The sequence below is a fragment of the Cygnus atratus genome, chromosome 4 (genome assembly GCF_013377495.2).
Source record: "Cygnus atratus isolate AKBS03 ecotype Queensland, Australia chromosome 4, CAtr_DNAZoo_HiC_assembly, whole genome shotgun sequence".
NCBI lineage: Eukaryota > Metazoa > Chordata > Aves > Anseriformes > Anatidae > Cygnus > Cygnus atratus.
The window spans coordinates 41,611,848-41,627,998 of record NC_066365.1 but is presented as its reverse complement, the minus strand read 5'-3'; the positions used below and the strand labels follow the sequence as shown (position 1 = coordinate 41,627,998).

The window sequence follows — 16,151 nt, the reverse complement described above, 5'->3', positions numbered from 1 at the left end:
GTGCCCTGTCTGGGATGTTGTTTTCATTATGCGAGAAGGAAAAAAGAAAGTTTTAGTGGGAGAGCTTTGAAGTGTGTTTAAATATACTTTGTTTTGTGATTATCCCACCCATCTAGCTCAGAGAAACAAAGCTGTTGGAGGTACAGCCGTGTAACTCTGTGCCTCTGTTTATGAGCCACAGCTCAATGGTGACGCGTTTCTGCCTGAAGCCGTGCGTTTTTTTGGTTTTGTGTGCTTTTCTTTTCCAAGGATTTCACCTAAAATATCATCTTCCTGTCATTCTTAACATGTTCTGAAGATGAAGCTGTGGTCCAGTTCTCCACGCCGAACACAGCATACAATATTCCAGTATACGTTGAAATGCGTTGTTTCTGTCACTGCACCATAGAAATGTGAGGCCTTAATTTTAGGTCCAGCATTACCTCCAGTTGGCATATAAACACCTGTAATACTCCAGCCTTCTGCGTTCAGAAACAAGAGGGGGTTAGGATGGGATCTGTAGTGAAAAAGGAGTATGGTTTTGCCAAGTTGTAGGTACAAAGGTAGGTTTGGGAGGTATTTTGAGGTAATGGCATTCCTTCCTCTACAGATGAGCTGTATGTGGTTTTATAATCAGCCAGATTTGGTTAAATTAAAGAAAGAAAAGTTGTTAAAAGTTAGTAATGTCCAGAATAAACTTCTGATGGTTGAACTGATAGTGCTCAATAGTACCACAAATGTGGACAAAACTAAAGTATGCTGAGGAACACCGATGAGAGGGCAGAAATAAGGATGATAGGAGTGCCTGACATACGCAGTTGTGAAGGCAGTGTGTTGGTTTTTTTTTAATAATTTTGTCTATTTTAAGAATTTAACGTTTGCTGTCATTTTTGCTACTTACTTGTGATGGACCAGAGCCCCTCTAGGCAGCTGTAGCTGTGAAGAGGATGGCAGCTTTGTGTATGCCACACTGGTGCCTCAGTCCAAGGCTCTGCTTTGTCCTTGCTTAGCCAAATTCTGGGGAAACTAAAGATAATGATCTTCTGCAGAGTATCATATGGGTGGATTTTAATCATGCAGTGCAGTAAAATATTTAAACCTTTATTTGTTATCTTCATTAATTGCTTTAAAACAAGGCTCATAGATGTTACTGCATATGAGTTTATTTGGGTGAAGTCTTCTCTTGCTTCAAAATCAGAACTCAGTTCCTTCATTTCTAGTAAATATGTATTTCTTGCTACGCGTGTGTGACTTCAATTTGCATAGCTGTTCAGACATTCATTCCAAAGAAGAAATGTCTGTGTGGGACTATTGAAACTGTTCTTAGAGGTACGCAGGTCTTCCAGGTTGTTAGATCTCAAATGGAAGCTTTCAGACCTGTACAGAAGCTCAGTTTATTGTGTGCTTGTTCTGGCACAAGGCAAGAGTGCTGGAAATGAGATTTTATTTGTTTGTTTGTTTGTTTGTTGCTTGTTTAAAGTAATTGTGTAATTGTAACATTAGGTAAAATAAATAAATAAACCTGTTATCCTACGTACACGTTTCTTGTTTCAGACTTTCCTATTTTTAGGTGCCTGTAGGGATCTCTATTTGGAAAGTTATAGTTCCTTTTTAGTGTGCCTTAGTGACAGTGTCTTGAAGGAAAATAGTTCGTGTCCTTACAACGCCTTCTCTATTCCCTTTGGGCTTATTCCCATGGAACAACTTTACTCTATGTTTTCTTCCTTGACAAGCCTTCGATCTGCTTCTGTTTGAGTGGACCAAGTGTGACTCTCCTACACATCCCTTTCTTTTTTTTTTTTTTTTTTTGTCTTGGACCATCAAATAAAATAGATGACAAAGGTAGAGAATGTCAGTGTATGAACTGATATCCAAGTTGAAATTTTGATGTCTACCCCAAAGAAATGCTGTCACGGGTGTTTCTGCTTTGTTGATTTCTGATGTTCCCTTCATGAACATTGTGTTTCCCAGTTTTGCTTACGTGTGCCAGAATGCACTAGTACTTTTTAAGAAACAAAACAAATGAAATGCTGTCATGTTATTTCTTAAATAGCACCTTTTGCAATGTAGATCAGATAAGGGTCTGTCCACAAAAGCCGTTAGGTGTTGCTATCATTCTGATACTGCCATGAGTATTTTACTCAAGACTTGAAGTAAGAGCTTGCAGACAATACAAGCTTTGATTTACTCAAGGCTATAATGGCATCAGGAGTAGCCAAATTATCACAGGAGGTGGCTTTTCTTCAAGAGAAAGTGCATGATGAGTATTCCTGTCTGCAGCATCCTTACACATCTTTAAGTCTCTGGAGTTCCAGACAGAGAGCGTGGGTTTTTTGTATTCTTTTTTTCCGGCAAGATCTTCCCTCTGAGCCCCTAAAGGCGCTGTGATGCAGTGTCCATGTGTAATGTTCTCTGCTCAGCTAAGTTTTGAAGCTGTATCGTTAATCCATGTGTTCAAATTAATGCTGTATTCAAATTATGCGGTAATACTAGTTTTGAACCAAGCTTGCTTCCTTTATTCGGTAAAATTAGCTAGTTCTAGTACAGAATGTATGAATGTACATTAACTTTACACAATGAATAGTATTAATTATTATGTGGGTCTCAATTCCAGTTTTTCCTTGTTTGATTTTTATCAGTGCAGTCTCAGATTTGTAGAAGGGGAGATGTGGCTGTCGTCAAGTCAGTCCGTGCTGTTTTCCAGGGGCAGGGAGATTGAGCTGGTCTTGTCTGTTGGTGAAAATCTTCCATGCAGAATATCCCAGATGTTCTTACACTGACTGCTAATGCTGATTCTTTGTGTGTCTGTGAGATCAAAAAGCTCTCTAATATTTAGCTTTAACGTTTTGGTAAATTAAAACAGTGATTGCTCTCCCCATTTTGACTGTTGTGATCCTCACGCTCCTCATGTACTAGTGCTCTGTGGTTCATCTTGGAGTGGGGGAGTTGACAATTTGGCCTGTTGCCTCTTCAGCTATCTTTTTTTCCTCAACCAAAAGAGCATGATTTCCTCCAGTCTCCTTCCATTTAAAACATGTTTATAAACTACTTGTTACTTGTTTCTGTGCTCTTGTTGCAGTTATTACATCTTTCTTAAACTGTTTGATCCAAAACTGGACGCGATTCTGGATCTGGACTGGACTGGATCGCCATTGCCAAATTAGGACAAAAATTTTCTCTGCCTTGTCGATGGCGCTCCTGCTAATACATCCTGCACTTGCCTTGCCTTGCCTTTGCAGCAGCTTGATGCTGGTGGCTTAGTGATCCGCTTTAGCTGCCAGAACTTTCTGTAGCAGCGCAGCCTATTTACTTTTTTGTTCTGTGTTTTTGTGTGTGAGTTTGAGTATGATATGTTAAACACGTCTTAAAAAGTGTTCTCTGGGTTTCATCTTTTTTTTTTTGTTATATTAAGATTTTAAAACGTTGTTATTTTCTTTCAGTGACCTTGCAGTACAAGTCTTTTAAGTGTGTAAGGGGAAAAATAACGGGAGAGAACTAATCTTTTTCTCAAAGACAAAGTCCCATCATGCCCATGAATATAACTACTAATTAAAACTTGTAAAAGTTTTGCTTGCTTGCTTTCAGAAAAGACAGCGCTTTTTGCAATGACGATTTTACTGTAAGGCATTTGCAGAATCAATTTTAGTATCTGGGAGGAATGTCTTTCCTTCCTATATCCATCATTTGTCCTGGAAGAGCTCCTATCTTCATGGCAAACTTCAAGTTGCTAAGCTTTCAATACTCAAGAGGCAACATAGTTTTTTTGCCTTGCACTCTCTGTATTCCCCTCCCCACTTGGAAGTAAGCAGATGTCACTTGCATAGCAGTCATCCTTATCAGAGCTATCACTGATCGTTCTTCTTTCTTTCCCAGTGACCTTGAGCCTGAATGGTTGGATGGTGTCCAGAAAAATGGGGAATTATTTTATTTAGAAATGAGTGAAAGTGAAGAAGAAACTTTACTTCAGAACACCTGTCCAGAAATTCCAGCAGTGAATCATGTCAGGTTTCGTGAAAATGAAGCTGAAGTTATTCAGGAAGGATCACGAAAAGAAAGAAAGTATGAACTGAAGAAATTGACAAAAATATTAAAAAAGAAGAATCTTTTACCAAAGCATTCTGGTAAGAAAGGGAGTGGAAGCTGTAACGTGCACTCCACTGGTCCTACTTCCATACTGAAACACCAATCCACGCAGAAAACGGGTGTCACTGTTCAGCAAAAATACAAAGATATATATGTTTATGTAAATCCCAGAAAACTGTACGGTGCTGGAGAAGATGAGCAGCACAGGCTTCTGGAGGCCTTGGTAGGGATAGTACATCAGACATCATGGAGCAGCAGACGAGCAGAAAAACAAGGCAAGAAGGATAAAGTCATCAGAGGAATCAGTGAAGAGAAGCTTGTAGTGCATGGCTTGGTGCCAGGTAGTTCAGCAATGAAAACGGGTCAAATACTGATTGGTAAGTAATCAAATAAATGCACTCTTCTTTAAAATAAAGTTTGTTTGTTTTTTGAGAGGCAGCTGACTTGAATATTCCCAAGATGTAAGTATAATTACAACAATTATTTTGTTAATTCTTGTTAATTCTTTAAATAAATATCACTGCATTGGATGTTTTATTACCTATTCAATTTTAGTATATTAGTGGTTTCAAGAATATGTGACGTAAACCAGGAGGTGTTAATACAGCAAGGTGATGGCCGTCCTTTTAGCCTACAAGGAGTGAGCAGCTTGAACTTAAGAAAAACAAATCCTTCTGCCCGCCTTTAATTTAATGCAGAATTTACTCAGTAGGTAAGTGGGACTGTGGAAAAACTTTAGTACGCCAAATACTGGATTTTGTATTTATTCTTTTCTACCACCCCTCTTAGATAAGATGCTTTACTGAATATCCGTTAGGTGGATTTTGAGACACAAAAATGAGGAAAAAATGTCGAGTAAAATATATTTATATGTTATAGTCTTTCTTTGTGCAAAGCATTGTGTGCGTGTTCTTCAGTTTAGCAACAATAACAGCTTCTTCAGCAATTGCAATCAGATGACCTCCAAATATTTGGAGAGTGGAGCCTGAGCAGGCAGTGAACCAGTGTAGCAGCTCTCCTGTGTGCAGGGTTGGCTCCTCAGATGCTTCCACAAGCTGGTACAACTAAGTAACCTGGCAGAAAACTAACCCAGAAGAAAAATCACCTGTCTAGTTTTTGGTGGTAAATTAAACTGCGTCACAGACGGTCTGACAAGCACCAGGGCTTGAATGACACAAAGGAATGAACTTCTGTGGCCAGCAGTGGAGGAGCAGAAGCAAGTACTCCCACCTCTAGCATCAGGAGGACGTATAAAGGACTTAGCACTCATGAGCCCCCAGTGTCTGGGATGGTAAATGTGAGACAGCTAGCCTGCATCTCCAAAGGGCAGGAGATGGTTAATTGCCCCTGAAGCTCCTCCCTAGTAAGGGGAGAGCAAAGATGTGATACTGGGTAGAAGATCATGAAAATCTTAATACTGTAGTAGCACAAATCCCACAAAGTCAGCATGAGTGCGTTTGAAATTCCAGTGTTGTGTGCATAAAAAGGCAAATCGTGCTTTGACTAGCTGATTCCCCTAGCACGTGTTTTCAGTAGGGATGCTAAGGAATGCTCCAGAGGGAAAATTGGATAACTTTCAAATTTAACCAGAAAGAACTGATTAGTCAAGAAGTGGGGGATGCAGAATCAGTGGAGGAGGGAGGGAGTTTCAGCTTCATCTGCTGTGCTTAATATAATGGTATTTAATCTAATTAGAGTAATGGTGGGTATTTATAACCTGCAAGTTAATTTGGGTAGACAAATTTTTCTGTAACTACCTGTTCGTAAGAGCAGCCATGAAGTCAGGATGGTGTAGGCAAACGTGAGATCCAGGAGGTAAGGCTAGCCTTCTCAGTGGTTCATCTTCATCTGCAGCATTTGATGTTTCCCAGAGCTAATGAGCACATTAGCACAATTGTTTGATGTATTTTTTTTGTTTTGTTTTAAATAGAAGAACATTTGAATTAATCTAAGGACTCTAGCAGTGTAATGTGCTAGATTGGTTGTCAACCAATATTGCCTTGGTTTTGCATGTTGGAAAGAAATATTTTCAACCATACTATAGTTATTCAGCTTGCAGTTGGGAAAATGAGCTGTATTCTGTGCCAATGGTATCAAATATATAATTTGAAAGTATTTTTATATGAAAATTATACATCTATAGTGAACACTGAGTACTCTAAAATTTTTATGTGGTGCCTAGAAGCAGAGAAGTTTTGCATAAATTAGATGCTTAGGTTTCAGTGCTGTCAGCATAAAGAATACACAGTAAAAATAATTTTTTTTCCTGGGGAAAAAAAACTATCTGGTTTACTGTCTCTGCACTGCACATCAGAGGATGAGAGAGTTACAATATACACCCAAAGCATGATTTAGAAGCAGTTCTAGTTCAGTAGATGGCCTCTTCAGATCCTCTCAGATCCTCAGAGGATCTGAAGTTGGACAGGAAATTTAAGAAAAATATGGGAGAACTTTGCTTGTAAGTTTTAGGAATTCTGTTCTGAATTTTGGAAACATTCAGTAAAGAAAGCTGTGGTCAGTCTAAAATGAAAGTATTTGCATAAATGTTAGTAGTTTCTTGAGCCATTGCAAATGAGAAATACCTGATCAGTGCAGCATGATGCCTGCTGGCTGGCTTAGGTTATAACTTTGTTCATCTTCGTTGACCTGCATCTGTTCTTGCTTTATTTTTAGCAACCTGTGAGGGATGGTGCAGACCACTTTTTTGTATTTTTCTTTTCTTAAAGTGGATACCAAGTATATTTTCCTCTGCAGGAAGGTGGGATTGTGCGTATGGTGGCTTCCTTCTGCTGCTCCTTGCTTCTGACTGCTTGTTTTCCTCTGCTGCATCACGACTCCTCCACAGACCGTAGTCCTTCAGGGAATGGATCTTCTGTGGGCCACAACCCTTCCCCTAGTGACTGCTCCACTTTCTTAAATAGACTTGGGTAGAAGTGCCATGGGCTCCCCTCGCTGGGCTGTGTTTTGGGTGCATAATGAGTTGCTTCAAAACTGGCTGTGAGCAGTGACACTGAGCTCCTTCCAAATAGGTCACTCCTGCAGCACCCTGCTCCCAAAATCCTGGCAGGTGTGCCCAGGAGAGTGTTCTAACTCCCCAGTCTTAACATTTGAGCTCTCTAGGTTTCCTCCCCAGGACTTGTGTTTGTGATATATAAATAATCAAGTTACTGATTACTTGGTATTTTCGTTAGGAATTCAGTTAACTTAGCAGCAGTAAGTATGTTAGCTACTTTAGTGGCTGCTAAGGTTGAATCATGAGAGAGACAAAGCGCTCTTGTTTTTTAACTTTGAATGAACAAAGTGGTTATTGCTCTAACATTTTTAGTAGAAATAACGGCATTTTTTTCCCCAGTAAATAATCACTTTCCTCAGGTGGCTTCTTCAATTTATTCTGAAATGTGTGTCCCATACAGCATCGAACACTCAGCAAATGAAACATCTGTTTATTATTTGTGCGGTACACTTTAATTTTTTTAAGTTTGCATATGGAAGTCGTAAGTCTTGTTGCTGTAATTTATTAACCAAGTAGAATGCAGCCGCTGACCGTATGAAAGTAAATAAAAGTTTTGTAAGCTAAAAAAACTGACGCTTTAACTCCGTAAAAAGATGACACTCTGTGTCATTTTTTAGTTCATTTATTTATTCATTTACTTTAACAGCCCAGCGTCCATCTTAATTTTATGAATCAAACAAGTCCTCATAGTTTTTCGTATTCCTGCTGTCACTTCCATTTGGGTTATGAAATACAATTGCTTTTTATCTCATGTTCCTTCAGTGTCTTTAGTATTTTTGGAGGAATTTTTCTTTCATTAATTCATTATTAACAATATGTCAAGCCTCATCTGCTATGTAAAACTTTCTAGTTTCATCTGTAAGTGTGTTTTCAAAGATAAAAGCTCCACTCACTCTTAGATCCAGTCAAATAAGTGTTGTAATAGGAAATGCCATTATAATTTGATTTCCTCCCCCCACTCAACATCATGTTGAAACCTATCCAGTTTACAGCAGGGGATACTTTCTGTAAATGTGAATTATGGCCATCTTTAGTGTGGTATAAATGGAAAACTAATTCCAACAACACTGAAAATACAGAAAAGTTCTTTCATTATCAGAGTGTGATCATGGCCCTCTTTGCTATTATCTTTTTGTTCTTATTGCATTCATCACTGAGGATCTGAATGCTTTGCATGAATTCTCGCATCTGGTCAGTAGGCTCGACTGTCAAAAAGATGTGAGAACCACCTAGAGAGAGGGATTATTCCTGAAGGATAGTAAAGATGGACTATAATAATCCAGCTTTGAACAACTATCTAAAAGATGCAGGCTGCTGTTGCAAGCTTCAGTTGAAAGATCCAGATCCCAACCCCATTTACTGATGGATGGCTTTCTGTGGGGTTTTACTGTTGATGTTAGGTGGGAGGGTTATTTATTTCGACTGAATAAAGAAATGTTTAAGTAGTAATATTTGCTCGTTTCATTTGAATAGTACAAACAGTTTTTACTCCTTTGGAGTATGTCTGCTGTTGGAGGTCCAAAGTTCAAGTCCTCTGCATAATATCTTAATTTAGCAATCGGACACAGATTGTTAAAACAGGCCATTGTCACTGGAAAGTGGTGTGTATCTTTTAAATTTGTATAGTATGGACAAGTTTCAAACAGTAATCCATTTACAAAAGAAACCTGCGGTCATCCTCAGACAGTCAAGGTAAATACTGTTTTTTGTCATTTGCAGAGGATGGAGCTAAGAGTTCTGTCAGAAAAAAAGTTCCTGAAAGGACCCCAATACTGTGAGAGTTTGAGATTTTCCATGAGAAATTGCCATATATGGTGTACTTGTTGAAAAGGCTCTCCAAGGCGGAGATGTTGGGCACACAAGACAGAAATACAGAGCTTGTGTAAGCTTTGCTGTGCTCTCACTGTGGAGTTTGGGAAGTCGTTTATGTTCTTTTAATCTCCTCTTGAAGCATAACAGCGTTGATAAAAGCAGCCTGTTAACATATAAAATAAGTAATTGATCTGGCTTTCTTCAGGAGAATGTGTTCCACACTTTGCCTTTTTTGGAGAGAAGTATGTGAAGATTTATAAGTACTTCCACTAAGCCGTTACCAAGAACAGAAAAAACTAAATATCAGGATTTTATGGAAAAAAAAAATGTTCCCAGTCCTCTCCCATGTGAACAGCATGCTTCTGCTTTTTAATTCAGCTTAAAATGTTCACTTCCCATCACAGTGTGGAAGTGGTATTCATTCATCAACCCATGCCCCCTGGTTAATGGGAAGGAGTTCTGCTTTAAGAAATGATGCAAGAGGGTTTAACTCTATGGAATGGATATTTAATCTGTGCCTCATGGGGGAAAGTGATAGGCAGTCCTGAAATAAACGTTTTAGGGATGCCATGCTTTTCTGAACTTCATCTTTTTCAGATGGAGAAAAATATAATTTTTAAACCAGGTGTTTGAGATCAATATATGTTGTTCTTAGGTAATAATGGGTGGATGTGAGACATCATTCTCTGTTGAGAAGAAAATGAAGAGCGAATAATGAATACAGGAGCAAATTCCTGACTCTCTTCTATATGTTCCGTCACTCTAATAAAATTCAGTTATGTTTGGCTTTGTGTAGAGGACATGTAGAGATATCTAATAGTTTTTGTGGACTGAGAACAATCTTTTTATAAAAAAAAAATGATAAAATGCAAAAACTTGATTATTCATTCTTTAATACTCAACAATAACAAAAACTTTATTCTTTTAAGAGAAGGATATATATTTTCTATAGAAAAGAGCAGGTCAAGTGCTATTTCACAGAAAGTTTTATTATACAGTATAATTTTTGTATACAATGGTTAATGAAAAAGCTAAAACAAAAAAAAAGTTTTACGTTTTTGTATAACAAGTTTGAAAATAACGTTTCATGGAAATGTCTGCTTCTTGTCTATGTAAGTATATATGTCTACTTCAACAAAAAGGATAAAGTTCACTTTGATTTCTGTACTTACAAAAGTTATTTTTTATTTTTTTTACGAAGTTAATAGAGCACAGAAATGATGGGACAATGTGTTTGCAGTACCATCTGTACAAACTTTTTATCTCTAGTGAAATGTCTTTGTGCATCTGAAATTCTGTTATATTTTAGTCTGGGAAAATTTGACTCAACTCTGCAAGCTATAAAGTTTTTTTAAAAAAATGTGATTCTTTTTTGATCAACTGAAACAATTGTGAATATCATTTAGCCTTTTATTTCATTTAACCTGAATTGCTTAAATGTGAGTGAAGTTAAACTTTGTATATTCATGCAGTCTTTTTAATCGGTTTATCTGAGAGCCTAATTCACTTGCACTTTGAAGTTTTTCGTACTGATAAAGGGGAGTAAACATTTGTCAGTGAAAATGTAGAAGCAAAACTAACAGAGGAACACTTGCATATATAAACTTTCACTGGCGTTGATTATCGCACTGGGTAGATCTTGTGGTCATGCTCTGCTTTAAGATGCTCTGTGTTTGAGTATTTACATACTTCCTATTGTGCCAGCGGTGTCTTTTCATTTCTATTCTTTGAATTCTGTTGTGTTTGGTGAAAAGAAAAGGCAAACATCCCCACTCCAATTCTGGAAGGACATACTGAAAAATGTAGCTTTTCTTAGTTCTCTGTCAAGTTGCAGTTCTGTAATACTGATACAGCATTTTCTGGCAAAATGAAGACAGCCTTATGGGATTACCTTGGCTGTGTCTTCTGGAAGGCTATTCCATTTATCGTACATGATCACATTTTTACACATTGAATGGAATAAATATTTACTGTTCCAATGAAAGTTTTACATATACACATTAGGTGTCAAATGAATAAAAACCATTTTGAGTGTATAACATGTAAATATTGACGGATCGTCTTCTTTCAAAGTGTATTTGTATATTCCACTCTGTGAGATGTGGTACAAAAATATTCCTTAAGTGCTAAGGTATATGTGTGTTCACTAAGTGTATGCAGCTGGTTTGAATGCTGTTTTGGAGCAGAGGATTAGATGCTTAGACTGTTGTCTTTGCAGTAGAATTCATAATTTCCATAATGAAACAAGCGGAATACAAACAACTTTTTTAAAACAGTGCTTCAGATTTCCAGATTAGTACATATGTTTTCTCTTGTATTTGCAAGCGATGATCTTAAATATATATGGTTCTGCGCTGCTCTTCAACAAAGAACTTAGTTGTGTTTATAATTTCTTGTTGTATTAGTGCAGCCTGAATGTTCCACTCTTGACTGCTAACTTTCAAGTCCTGGGGTTCTGGCGTGGGCTCCCCTAGTTGCTCTTCAATGCTGTTTAACTTTAAATTTTCCTATCTTGGAGTTGCCCTTGTGTTGAAGATTCACTAGGCAAAAACGTTACTGTGTTGTACATCTAGAAACACAGAGGTTAAGGAGAGAGATACTGTTATTGAAATAGGGGGAAAAAAAAAAAGTCCTTCCCAATAGGATTTGCCTATTGCAGGTATAGCTGACTGCTGTTATTAATGCTAACTCTGACAGTTTTTCACATGTCCTGGCACTTGAGAAAAGGATAGGTGTCATGATAGCAGCTTCTAGCCTGCTCAGTATGTTTTGGAATTCCTATACTAAATGGACTGAGTATAAATGGTATAAATGTAGGTATAAATAATAATAATACTGTGAACTGAGGAAATACATGATATGGAAAATGATATGGAAAATACATACATGAAATATCTTTAATATGTATCCTTTTCTTACCGGAGCTTCCGTTTGCTTTGAAAGTAGATGAATGTCCAAAAAAAAATGTTTTACTTCTTACTTTCTATTCCTTTTGTCAGGTCTAACTACTTCTATCCTTTGAGATTCTTTCTTAGCTTTATATTTTGTAATTTTTTTTTTCTCATTGATCTCTCTTTTCTTCCATACACACCCCATGGTTAAACCATCTGTATTTTTGAGGGGGATGAGGCAGAGGTTATCAACTAACAATTATCATGATATTTCTCTAAAATATTTTCCCTTACTTGAGGTAAAAAATCTATTTGATTTTTGTACTTTCAGCGTCAGGGCGGTTTTTAAGTTTTTAAGCTTTAATTCAGTTCTGTTGGCTTTTATTACTGTGCCTTTAATTTTTCAAGCCCTTTCTACTTGCACTTGAAGAATTTCTCTGGGATCCTGTTTTTAGATGCATTTTCAGTAACGCGAGATGTCATTAGGCAGGAAGAACTGGCAGCTAAAAGCATGAAGAGGGCTGACTAAGATGCCACAGAAGAGGGGAAGGCATGGAAAGGAAGAGAGCACTAAACTGTCATGTGGCTTGAGAGGCAAAGGAGGTGTAGGCATGAAATGAGGTAGCTGTGATTAAAAAGTCAAGAAGATGAGTGACGTTTTCACAAGACAATCAGCCAAACCAACTGCTCACCACCACAAAACAAGGGTGGCCAAAGTCTATCATATCTTGCCTCTGCAGTCTTTGTTTCTCTTTTGTTAACTCTAGTGCTTTTAAGAGCATCTGGGTTACAAAAATTACCTACCAGGGGAGTGAATAGCATTCTGCCAGTTCAGGGAACTGAGCTGAGTTACTTAGATGCATAGGAAATACCAGGAATGCTTCGAAGAGAAGGGCTATGGGATGGTGAGATCCTCTCTTAGCTAACCCTTGAAACCTCTTCTGTAAGTAATGGCCTGGAGCTTGTCAACTGCACAGAGGAAGAGGGAGTCAACAGGAGTGACAGAAGCCTGGATAGAGGGAAAAGGCTGTGACAGTTGTTTTTGTAAAACGATCCAAGTGTGGCAGCTAGGAATTAGGAACATTCAGTTAACAGACTTGTTTCTAAGTACAGTAAATGTTGCAAGTAGATGCAATCGGCTTACATGCAGTGGGTCATTTATAATTGGATGCCTTATTCATTTTTAAAACAAAACTCTGTTTGGCTTTGTACTGTGGTGTAATACCCTCTAATTTATGCTTTTGTCTGTTTTATCTCCAGGAGATGCTCTAGTTGCTGTAAATGATGTTGATGTGAATTCTGAAAACATAGAAAGGGTTTTGTCTTGCATTCCAGGTCCTATGCAGGTACAGTAGTTGAACACTTATTGCAAATGTCCTTTGTAAAAATGAATACTATTTATAGCCTTTTTTCCTTAGGAAAAAGAACTTAGGCAGTCTTGCTCTTAGATGGGGAAGTTCTAATTTTTCGCTGACGTCAGTGAGATGTGCAATCTGGCAGTAGTGTATATGAAGCAAGATATTCATGTCTAGCTTTCAAATAAATAAAAGTCAGATGGAGAGTAGTAGTGGTATTGAATGGATAGATAATGTATACAGTGCTATTTTCATCTACCTTGGATAGACAAAGAGTCAAAAAATGTCTGAATGGCATTTTTTTGTCTATTACTGTGTTCTTAAAATATTAGTAATTGCTATGCCAATACTTAAAACTCTTTATCAATATAAGAGAATCACAAGAGTAAACTTAAAATTGACAATGCTATTAAAAATATCTAAGAGCATTTAAATGGAGAAAATGATAGTTTTCACATTTAAATAGAAAAAAATGAGTATTTAAAAGCCTTGAGATTAAATGTGTTTGAGAACGTTCAAAATTGAATAGTGATTGAAATGGATATTAAACAAAAAAAAAGATGAAGAATGTCCTTTCCTTCAAGACCTACTGCATGTATCTTGTCTTCTAGATGAACAGTTATTTTGAAGCTATAATAATTAAGTAATAAAGTATTCAATAGCTATTAAAGAATTAAAACAGGAGAGTGTTAATTACCTAGGATGTTAGTAGCATCAAATTAAGAGGTTTTGAGTTACTCTGCTTAAATCTAGTTCCTGGTGAACAGGAAGACAAGGTAAAAGCTATAACTAGATAAGAGAGAGAACAGGTTAAAATTAGTGTTTCTTACAGTAGGTTTGTAACCCCTTGGTAATTTTTCTTCAGAGATAATATATGAGATGATGATAATTAAAGTGTTTTTCTGTCCCGAGATAAAAAGAGGTGGGAATTTTAGGTTTTGTTAAACGTGCCTCTGTTGACAATTTGCTGTAAGTGCGTGTAGAACTGCATCTGCAATTGCAGTGAGATTGAGTACTAGTATGTCAGTTTAGGAAGCTTTCCAAGATACTTGACAGTAAGAAGCTTGCCTAAGCTACCAGAGTTGCGGTCAGGTATTGGCAGAGCTCCACGGCAGACAAACCTTGTCTTGCCAGTCTTTGACCAAATATGGAGCTGGTGTAAGTATTGTTAAATACAGAATGATTAAAGAAAAACAGAGATGATATAGTTAACTTAATTGTATCCTTGCTAGATTAGAGGATACATGTTACTTGTTGCTAAAATGCAATGCAACCCTTTGTTTAGTAGTTATTTTTAATGCACAATTAACATTTACATTGTCAGTAGATTTGTCAAGTAGACTGATTACTTGAAACGTATAACTTTGTCATGTTGGCTTTCCAAAACCTTCTATTAAAGTGCAATTATTCCTTTTTTTTACTGTGCAATTTCAGTCAAGCCAGAAGAGTGATTGCTGAAATAGACCAATGGAGAATTTAAATACATGGTTCTGGTTTTTTGCAGTGTAGAGCACTGCGTTCATACTGCTGAAGAAGCAGAGGGTTGTTATTTCTGAGATTTAGTAATGAAGACAGCTGTTACACAAGCAAAATTGTTAATGTATTGTCATTCATCATACACTGCAAAAAATAATTTCTCATTTATTGTACATTGGATACATCTAAAAAAAGATGCGCTTTAAAGCAGTTTTAACATAGTTATAAGTTAACTAAATAATTAGCTGTGTCACTGTTCTTTGGGTTTAATGTTAAAAATTACTGGAAGTAATTTAGAAAATTAAATACCTGGCTTCTCTCAGTTGCAGCAGGTGGTATAACTTCTCTCCTTATTGTGTCACTTTTTCCAGATTTTGTCTTCCTTACATGAGTTTAGTCAAACTTGCTTCTGGGCTAGTTCAGTGTATTTATTGAGCAACAGCAGTCAACTGCTGTATCAATCCTGCCCCCCTCGCATGGCAGAACGGTTTCTGGTGAAATTACTAAAATACACATGGGTGACAATTTACCTTAGTCACTGGGATCTTTTTTTTTTTTTTTTTTTTTTTTTTTTTAAATCATAGTGATCTCTTTCAATCAGGTAACTTATAAATATCCCAAAACGTAACGTACCTGACAGTTTTGGTGAGCTTTGTAGTCCAAGTTCCGAAAGAAGCTGGTATATTTCAGAGAAACTAAATATTCCTCACAACAACAGAGTTGTTTTTGTAATTTAAGGATCAAAAAAGGTGCTTCTTCAACATCATTGCTGCTGTTTTTATTGTGTAAGGATTACAGTGACATTCTGTGCTGTCTGTGAGTGGTAGCAGAGATGTTACCGCTTGTCTGCCCAGCCACCAATTCTTCAAGGCCAGGCTTGGAAGCAGCAGAACCTTTGAGATGTTTTCCTAGCACAAGAGAGAGGAGACCAAATAGGAAGAAGATGTGCATTAAGGAATATACTTATCTTTAACCTGATACTTGGAAGTTGCAGAATTGTATTACCTGAAACTTTCTAAAAATATTCAGCCTGAGGCAAATAGTCAGAATCAGAGATCTCAGCTTGAAATTTTGAGTAATGGTTTGGCAAATCATAAGCACATGGAAAACAGAGACTTAAACAGGAAATGGCAGGCAACCTTGAAAAGCAGGCAATGCCACCAGTTCTCCCTATAATAAAATCCATATTCTCGAGTATACAGCTTTCTTGCAGATAAACACAAAACATGCCTTTCTGGGTCAGACCGAAGGGGCAACAGCAATATTTTCTGTTTCTTACACTGACAAACGTTTAAGCAAAGAGCGTTAAGAAGAAAATCAAGTGTAGGGTGACCATTGCATTGTATTTTTCCAGATTCCAGCAGTCCACCAGACTGCATAGAGACTTGTTGGATCACCTATGGGTTTGTAGCTTATTTTAGTCTAGTGCGTCAAATTCCCTTGACTTCCACAGCATCGTAGAGCAGTGATTTACATAACTGAGTTATATGTTCTGTTCATTTCTGTTGGTTTTCAAACTGCTACCTAAAAAGTGCTTTCGGT

General features: G+C 37.3%; 1 protein-coding gene across 3 annotated transcripts in view; it reads left to right on the top strand.

The window, feature by feature from the left end:
- INTU (inturned planar cell polarity protein) overlaps nucleotides 1–16,151 on the top strand; it is a 43,661-nt gene that overhangs the window by 465 nt on the left and 27,045 nt on the right. For 2 of the 3 annotated variants that reach the window (XM_035548375.2, XM_035548366.2), the window contains exons 2-3: nucleotides 3,853–4,439; nucleotides 13,039–13,124. In XM_035548375.2, the coding sequence (XP_035404268.1) occupies nucleotides 3,853–4,439; nucleotides 13,039–13,124 (673 nt within the window). Of the gene's footprint in view, nucleotides 1–29; nucleotides 141–3,852; nucleotides 4,440–13,038; nucleotides 13,125–16,151 lie in introns of those variants that run through there. The other variant, XM_050710504.1, reaches the window with a different exon arrangement.